Source organism: Octopus sinensis, linkage group LG30 (assembly GCF_006345805.1).
Source record: "Octopus sinensis linkage group LG30, ASM634580v1, whole genome shotgun sequence".
In the NCBI taxonomy this organism is placed as follows: domain Eukaryota; kingdom Metazoa; phylum Mollusca; class Cephalopoda; order Octopoda; family Octopodidae; genus Octopus; species Octopus sinensis.
Genome location: NC_043026.1, coordinates 14,879,281 through 14,888,680, shown reverse-complemented (window position 1 = coordinate 14,888,680; position 9,400 = coordinate 14,879,281). Strand labels below are relative to the sequence as shown.

The 9,400-nt window shown below is 45.9% G+C and overlaps 1 protein-coding gene across 1 annotated transcript; it reads right to left on the bottom strand.

The window, feature by feature from the left end:
* Window positions 1-3,583: 3,583 nt before the first annotated feature.
* LOC115226563 (alpha-1,3/1,6-mannosyltransferase ALG2) lies at window positions 3,584-9,122 on the bottom strand. The gene is made up of 3 exons (XM_029797566.2): window positions 8,114-9,122; window positions 6,951-7,151; window positions 3,584-4,253 (listed from the first exon to the last, which is right to left on the bottom strand). Exons 1-3 carry the CDS (start codon window positions 8,607-8,609, stop codon window positions 3,748-3,750), a joined length of 1,203 nt encoding a protein of 400 aa, XP_029653426.1. The 5' UTR covers window positions 8,610-9,122; the 3' UTR covers window positions 3,584-3,747.
* Window positions 9,123-9,400: the final 278 nt, after the last annotated feature.

The following is a 9,400-nucleotide window of genomic DNA, read 5'->3' as shown; positions in this document are numbered from 1 at the left end:
CATGTAAAAAGCATCATTCAAACATGGCCGATGCCAGCGCCGCCTAGACTGGCTTCTGTGCCGGTGGCACGTAAAAAGCACCAATTCGATCGTGGCTGATGCCAGCGCTGCCTTGACTGGCTTCCATGCCGGTGGCACGTAAAAAGCACCATCCGATCGTGGCCAATGCCAGCACCGTCTTGACTGGCTCCTGTGCCGGTGGCACGTAAAAGTACCATCCAAACGTGGCCGATGCCAGCGCCGCATAGACTGGCTTCCGTGCCGGTGGCATGTAAAAAGCACCAATTCGATCGTGGCCGTTGCCAGCCTGGCCTGGCCTCCGTGCCGGTGGCACGTAAAAAGCACCCACTACACTCACGGAGTGGTTGGCGTTAGGAAGGGCATCCAGCCGTAGAAACACTGCCAGATCAGACTGGGCCTGGTGCAGCCTTCTGGCTTCCCAGACCCCAGCTAAACCGTCCAACCCATGCTAGCATGGAAAGCGGACGCTAGACAATGATGATGATGATGATGAATAACAATAGCCCTTAATTAAGGCAAAAGACCAATGGTTGTGAGTGGGGTCAGGCTTATCCGATGCTGTTGAACCCAGTCTTTTGTTGTTGCTTTTGTTAATAACCCGGGAAGGCAAACGAGCTTTAATTACATTAATAATAAGAAAGACATTGATAATTTACAAAAATATTTTTAATTAGTAAATAACGAATATAGAAGAATACTTTTATATTATATATATATACAACACTCTGCACACGCGTATGTATAAATTTGGATGCACATATATATATGTGTGTGTGTGTGTGTGTGTTTATATATGTATAAATATGTATACGTGTTTATGTACATACATGCATATATCTCTACATACTCTCTTACTCTTTTACTTGTTTCAGGCAGTTGACTGCGGCCATGCTGGAGCACCGCCTTTTTTAGTTGAGTAAATCGACCCCAGGACTTATTCTTTGTAAGCCTAGTACTTACTCTATCAATCTCTTTTGCCGAACCGCTAAGTTACGGGTACGTAAACATACCAGCATCGGTTGTCAAGTGATGGTGGGGGCACAAACATAGACACACAAACATATACGCACATATATATATAAATACATATATACGACGGGCTTCTTTCAGTTTCCGTCTACCAAATCCACTCACAAGGCATTGGTCGGCCCGGGGCTATAGCAGAAGACACTTGCCCAAGATGCCACGCAGTGGGACTGAACCCGGAACCATGTGGTTGGTAAGCAAGCTACTTACCACACAGCCACTCCTGCGCCTATATATATATATATATATATATATTATATATATATATATATTATATATATATATATGTATGTATGTATGAATATATACACACATTCACATCCATACATACATCTCTGGTGTGCTTTAATTTATTGTGAGCAAAACTGCAGACGTCTCCACCTTCTCTCGGACACCATTTATCTTTCTCACTATCTGGAACCATTTCACATGATATACATCCTTCTTCATTAACACAGTTCTGTCCACCTGTACTTCACATTCATCTCCCACCTATGCGACCAAATTATCCCGCCTCCACTACCGTATCTCCCTCCTCACCCCATCTGCCTTGCACTTTTATAAAACCCTACCCACCCACATCAGCTTTCTCCTCGTCACTCTCTCTCTTTCCCCGTATCATCATTATTATTTGTGACGTATATTTGCCATTTAAATATGGCTAACCCCTAAGGGTGGATGCTACTGTTGTTTGTAGCCCCAGGAGGACATCTCCTCCAGCTGGCTATAGACACACTTTCTGTGCCCTATCAGTATTTGCAAAGGGAAGCTATCCTTCCCGTCTTCAACTTATGATACACACAGACTCGAGTTTTTCGGGTCAATACCCAGAAACTCGAGTCTGTGTGTATCATAAGTTGGAGACAGGAAGGATGGCTTCCCTTTGCAAATACTGATAGGGCACAGAAAGTGTGTCTATAGCCAGCTGGAGGAGATGTCCTCCTGGGGCTACAAACAACAGTAGCATCCACCCTTAGGGGTTAGCCATATTTAAATGGCAAATATACATCACGCTGTGTTGTAGCTACTGTTTATAACTCGCTCTGAGATTTATTATCATTATTATTATTTTATTGATCCTAAGATATCAACTTTGCTTTTTGTTTTCAGGATCAATAAAATGAGCACCCTCTGACTTACCCCCGTTAATGCCAACCACTTTACAGAGTGCATTGGGTGCACCTAACATGGCACTGGCCCTAGTGACATTGCCTTGTATCCCCTCAACAGATTGGTTTCACAATAGGGAGAAAGGTGGCCCCATGCTAGAGCGATGTGGGATTAAAGTAATGAAGGATAGGCCAGGAATAGGTCTGTTGCTGTAGAGAAGATACCTGGCTGCCCTGCATTAAGGGTGGATGGGAATAATCAGGGTAAGGTTTGAAAAAGAGGTAAAGATGACAGTGATGAGGTGTTAGTGACCCCTCAAGGTACAAGAATAGAATATGGGGACAGAAAATGATTACAGGATGCATAAGTGAATAACGGGAGAAGGATAAGGGCAGGGTGCAGACAAACATATACATACACATATAATAACAATTTAACAAATAAAACATATGCATACATACATACATATATGTATATACCTACATCTATATGTATATATACATGCATATATATATATATATATATATATGAGTACAGGACACCACAAATAAACGTAGAACACAACGAGAGACGAAAACATAAAATCAAACAAGGAAACGGACTTTTTTTTAACAACGAAAAAACAGAGTACAAGACAAACAATACAAGGAATATTCCCCTTCATCAGCTGCCCCTGGTTCGACTCAATGCGTGTTTCGAAGGTAAGGGCAGAACACGATCCGGCCGAAGCAGTCCTTCCTGCAAAATGCATTAACCCTTTAGCATTTAAACCGGCCATATCCGGCCAAAAGTATTCTGCCTGTTTTATGTTCAAACTGGCCAGATCTGGTCTTTCACACCAACCCTACAAAATCGTTTTAAAAATTAACAGCTACCTCATCAAAATCTCATAGCACCAAGATAATGCCTGATTAGTTCAAAGCAATTTGGATGAAAAAGGATTAATTTTGGCAGAATAATGCAAAAACTAAAGGCTTAAATAGGCACAAGCTTATTTGTACTGGAAAAAAATCATTATTACTGAATACATCTGTAGTAAATCCTTCTTTTTAAATCATTTTTTTACCCTTTAGCATTCAAACTGGCCATATCCGGCCAAAAGTATTCTGCCTGTTTTATATTCAAAATGGCCAGATCTGGTCTTTCACACCAACCCTACAATATCGTTTTAAAAATTAACAGCTACCTCATCAGAATCTCTCAGCTACAAGATAATGCATGATTAGTTCGAAACAATGTGGATAAAAAGGGATTAATTTTGGCCGAATAATGCAAACACTAAAGGGTTAAATAAAATTCTTTTGCAGAGGGGTAAAAAAAAAAAAAAAAAAAGACAAGAACAGGACGTAAAGGCAATACAAATAAATAAAAATACAGTACACATAAAGAATAAAAACAGGACAAGGAAACCAACAATAAGGGCTTTTTTAAGCCTTACACATATACATACACAAACACATACATTTATGCAGACTTGCATACACACACACACAACCATATATACACACATATATTTATACATATACACATCATTATCGTCAGCAGATTCAGTGGCATTGTCCACCTCGTCATCTAGAGATCCATTTCCAATCACTTATTACACAACGACTCAACAATGTTATCCAGTTTCTCAGTGAATACATCGAAGGAGAAAAGCTTCTCAACCCGACCGCGTCCCTTTTCGCCCATGGATTGTTTTAGGTGCGGCTCATCGATAAACTTCCGCATCGCCTCTGCAAATGCCTCGGCCGTCGCCGGACACAGAAATCCGGTCTCACCATGTTCAATGGTCTCGAGGGGTCCACCACTTGCTACGGCCACAACAGGTAACTTCATGTACATTGCCTCAACAGGTACAATACCGAAATGTTCCTTATCAGGAGTGTATAAAAGACAAGTGACCTGCGACAGCAGCGTCAGCTTCTGACTGGACGTGAATGACCGCACGAATGTCACGGTGTCCTCGATCTGAAGCTTTGCTGCCATCTGTCGTAGTTCCAGATAGTACTGTCGATTTTCGGTCACCCGTTCATCATAACCTCCGGCAATCACCAGGTGGGCATTGCTGTTGCTGGTCAGTTGCTCCTCCAACTTTTCTGAAAACACAAAGAAAAAACAATGAACAAAAGTGGAGAAAGATACATACATACATATATACACACACATATATATATACACTCTCGGACGCCACGCAGTGGGACTGAACCCGGAACCATGTGGTTGGTTAGCAAGCTACTTACCACACAGCCACTCCTGCGCCTGGTAGTATCTCTTCGGCCTGAGGCTATAGCAGAAGACACTTGCCTAAGGTGTCATGCAGTGGGACTGAACACGGAATGATGTGGTTGGTAAGCAAGCTACTTACCACACAGCCACTCCTGCGCCTGGTAGTATCTCTTCGGCCTGAGGCTATAGCAGAAGACACTTGCCTAAGGTGTCATGCAGTGGGACTGAACACGGAATGATGTGGTTGGTAAGCAAGCTACTTACCACACAGCCACTCCTGCGCCTGGTAGTATCTTTCGGCCTGAGGCTATAGCAGAAGACACTTGCCTAAGGTGTCATGCAGTGGGACTGAACACGGAATGATGTGGTTGGTAAGCAAGCTACTTACCACACAGCCACTCCTGCGCCTGGTAGTATCTCTTCGGCTGAGGCTATAGCAGAAGATACTTGCCTAAGGTGTCATGCAGTGGGACTGAACCGGAATGATGTGGTTGGTAAGCAAGCTACTTACCACACAGCCACTCCTGCGCATGGTAGTATCTCTTTGGCCTGAGGCTATAGCAGAAGACACTTGCCTAAGGTGTCATGCAGTGGGACTGAACACGGAATGATGTGGTTGGTAAGCAAGCTACTTACCACACAGCCACTCCTGCGCCTGGTAGTATCTCTTCGGCCTGAGGCTATAGCAGAAGATACTTGCCTAAGGTGTCATGCAGTGGGACTGAACACGGAATGATGTGGTTGGTAAGCAAGCTACTTACCACACAGCCACTCCTGCGCCTGGTAGTATCTCTTCGGCCCGAGGCTATAGCAGAAGACACTTGCCCAAGATGCCACGCAGTGGGACTGAACCCGGAATGATGTGGTTGGTAAGCAAGCTACTTACCACACAGCCACTCCTGCGCCTGGTAGTATCTCTTTGGCCCGAGGCTATAGCAGAAGACACTTGCCCAAGATGCACGCAGTGGGACTGAACCCGGAATGATGTGGTTGGTAAGCAAGCTACTTACCACACAGCCACTCTGCGCCTGGTAGTAGTATCTCTTTGGCCCGAGGCTATAGCAGAAGACACTTGCCAAGATGCCACGCAGTGGGACTGAACCCGGAATGATGTGGTTGGTAAGCAAGCTACTTACCACACAGCCACTCCTGCGCCTAGTAGTATCTCTTCGGCCTGAGGCTATAGCAGAAGACACTTGCCTAAGGTGTCATGCAGTGGGACTGAACACGGAATGATGTGGTTGGTAAGCAAGCTACTTACCACACAGCCACTCCTGCGCCTGGTAGTATCTCTTCGGCCCGAGGCTATAGCAGAAGACACTTGCCCAAGATGCCACGCAGTGGGACTGAACCCGGAATGATGTGGTTGGTAAGCAAGCTACTTACCACACAGCCACTCCTGCGCCTGGTAGTATCTCTTCGGCCCGAGGCTATAGCAGAAGACACTTGCCCAAGATGCCACGCAGTGGGACTGAACCCGGAACTATGTGGTTGGTTAGCAAGCTACTTACCACACAGCCACTCCTGCGCCTGGTAGTATCTCTTCGGCCTGAGGCTATAGCAGAAGACACTTGCCTAAGGTGTCATGCAGTGGGACTGAACACGGAATGATGTGGTTGGTAAGCAAGCTACTTACCACACAGCCACTCCTGCGCCTGGTAGTATCTCTTTGGCCCGAGGCTATAGCAGAAGACACTTGCCCAAGATGCCACGCAGTGGGACTGAACCCGGAACCATGTGGTTGGTTAGCAAGCTACTTACCACACAGCCACTCCTGCGCCTGGTAGTATCTCTTCGGCCCGAGGCTATAGCAGAAGACACTTGCCCAAGATGCCACGCAGTGGGACTGAACCCGGAATGATGTGGTTGGTAAGCAAGCTACTTACCACACAGCCACTCCTGCGCCTGGTAGTATCTCTTTGGCCCGAGGCTATAGCAGAAGACACTTGCCCAAGATGCCACGCAGTGGGACTGAACCCGGAATGATGTGGTTGGTAAGCAAGCTACTTACCACACAGCCACTCCTGCGCCTGGTAGTATCTCTTCGGCCTGAGGCTATAGCAGAAGACACTTGCCTAAGGTGTCATGCAGTGGGACTGAACACGGAATGATGTGGTTGGTAAGCAAGCTACTTACCACACAGCCACTCCTGCGCCTGTAGTATCTCTTCGGCCTGAGGCTATAGCAAAGATACTTGCCTAAGGTGTCATGCAGTGGGACTGAACACGGATGATGTGGTTGGTAAGCAAGCTACTTACCACACAGCCACTCCTGCGCCTAGTAGTATCTCTTCGGCCCGAGGCTATAGCAGAAGACACTTGCCCAAGATGCCACGCAGTGGGACTGAACCCGGAACTATGTGGTTGGTTAGCAAGCTACTTACCACACAGCCACTCCTGTGCCTGGTAGTATCTCTTCGGCCCGAGGCTATAGCAGAAGACACTTGCCCAAGATGCCACGCAGTGGGACTGAACCCGAAACTATGTGGTTGGTTAGCAAGCTACTTACCACACAGCCACTCCTGCGCCTATGTCTGTAAAAATACTGGGTTAGTTGCTCATACTTACTGAAAGCCTGCAAAGCGAGGGCAAGGTTTTTCTTGCGTTCATAACGGTTGATTGAAAGAAAGATGTGTTTCTTTCCTCTGGGGAGGAGGTCATCAGTGGCTGGGGGTGGTTCTGTGTTGAATGCTGAGAAGTTTGGAATTGGATACAGGACTTGTGGGTTGATGTGGGAAAGTCTTTTGAATGTCGTTCGAAAGATTTCAGCTGAAAAAGGAGAAAAGGAACAAATGTAGAAGATTGGAGATGGTGGTGGTGGTGGTGGGGATGAGGAGGACAAGAAGACAGAGAGGGAGTAGGGAAAGATAGACAGTGAGAGAGAGAGAGAGGGAGAGACAGACAGACAGGCAGGCAGACAGACAGACAGACAAAGAAATAGACAGACAGACAGACAGGTAAAGAAATAGACAGACAGACAGGCAAAGAAATAGACAGACAGACAGACAGACAGTGAGACAGACAGACAGACAGACAGTGAGACAGACAGACAGACAGTGAGATAGACAGACAGACAGTGAGACAGACAGACAGACAGTGAGACAGACAGACAGACAGTGAGATAGACAGACAGACAGGCAAAGAAATAGACAAGCAGAGAAATAGACAGACAAACCGTGAGACAGACACACAGACAGACAGTAAAAGAATACTACCACGATCCACCGGTAGGGCGTGTGGGGGTCAAAGTGTTAAATCCCAGCAGTGAATCACCCCTGGGTGCATCATCACCCCATAAAAGGAGAAAAATATTGAAAAACATCACAAGTGAGTGATAAGGAAATGAGGAAGCTACCAGGTGGTCGTGGGATGTGCTAAACCAACAGCTAAATTAGCCTTAATTCACACAAAAAAAATTTTTCCGGTCCCTTTTTTTTTTTTATTTTTGCCTAATCGAATCAATCCCTGTGTTTAGAAAACACAAATTCGTAAACAATTTTTTCTGAAAATTCCTGTTAAAAAAAATTAAAGGATTATGGGGTGACTTATGGGGGTGCTTAAGGTAGAATTCCGGCCAAATAATCAATAAGAAAATTCGTAGCAATGGTCCCTGTTGTGATGCGCCGTTAAGAATCGAACCGTGTGACCGCGGGACTTGAGGGCCATTGCAGCATCAACCAGCGCCCTCTCGGCCCCGCAAATCAATCTAATAGATAATGAAAGGGACTCACCTGTAAACTTGCTATTGACCAGGACAACATCGGCCTGGCCTGTCGTGGTCTCTTCCAGCCAATCAAGTGGGGCCCTGTACATAGCCTTGAGTAGGGTTTCGCGACCCGTCAGCAGCATGTCCGGATAATGGCAGTAAAAGAGAACCTTTACGGAGCCCCTTAGCCTCAGTATGGGAATACAAGCGGAGACCTGGTCGACGATGACCAGGTCGCAGGCCAAACCCGACAACACCAGGTAGAAAGCGACGTAAATCATGCGAACGTAAGCCCAAAAGGCGAACATATGGCCACAGAGGTTGGTCGGGATCCAACTGCCCACTTCTGTCACGTCCAAACTGCCGTCTATCGTCTCTTCGAAGCAATGGTCCCTGTCGTGGTGCGCCGTTAAGAATCGAACCGTGTGACCGCGGGACTTGAGGGCCATCGCGGCATCGACCACCGCCCTCTCGGCTCCGCCAATACCCAAATCTGGGTGGACAAAAACGATGTTGAGCATGGAGTAGTGTTTTTTTTTGCTTTTATGAAATTGGAATTACCGGTCTAGACAGGTGTATATAATTGCGCGGCTGCGTGTAGAGTGCAGTGTGGTGTATATACAATAGTGCTGTGTGTGTATTGGTGTATAAAAATATATATCAGACTGTGTTTACAGTAATGTGGAGAACATTGAAGCATGCGATGCGCAATGAATGACAGCCACAACACAGCAGAAGGAAATGCACACCACTGCGTCGACGTGGTTGCTTGTCGTGCTAGAAAACGCAGCCAAATCCCGATTATTCTAAAGAACACGCTCAATGATGTCGTCGTCGTCGACGCGACGTTATGAGGAGGGGGTGGTCATGGCCGGGAAGCTTTTCGTCAGAGATTTCCCTTCTGTCGGATTTTATCTTCAGTGAAAGCAACAGTAATCGGTGGAAATGAATGAAGGACACAACACAGCAACAACAAGGGAAACCGCGAAATGCCACGAGACAAAGTTTTTTGCGGATATTAGAGAGTTCCAGCCGAAACAAGGGAGCTCACTCTAACTTTACCGTCTATGTTTGCTTTTGTTTGTGTTGCTATTGTTTAGCCCCAGGTCAGTCCTGAACGGCGATCAAAGATATTCCAGCTGTGACCATCCTGTCTTTTATTATTCAGGCATCGTGTATCTAGGAGTACATTATCTAATGTGTCCTTCCTTGTTGTTGTTTAGCCACAGGACAGTCTTGATCCAGCAGACCTGTGATCAAAGATATTCCAGCTGTGACCATCCTGTCTTTTAAACTGGCATAGTGTATCTAG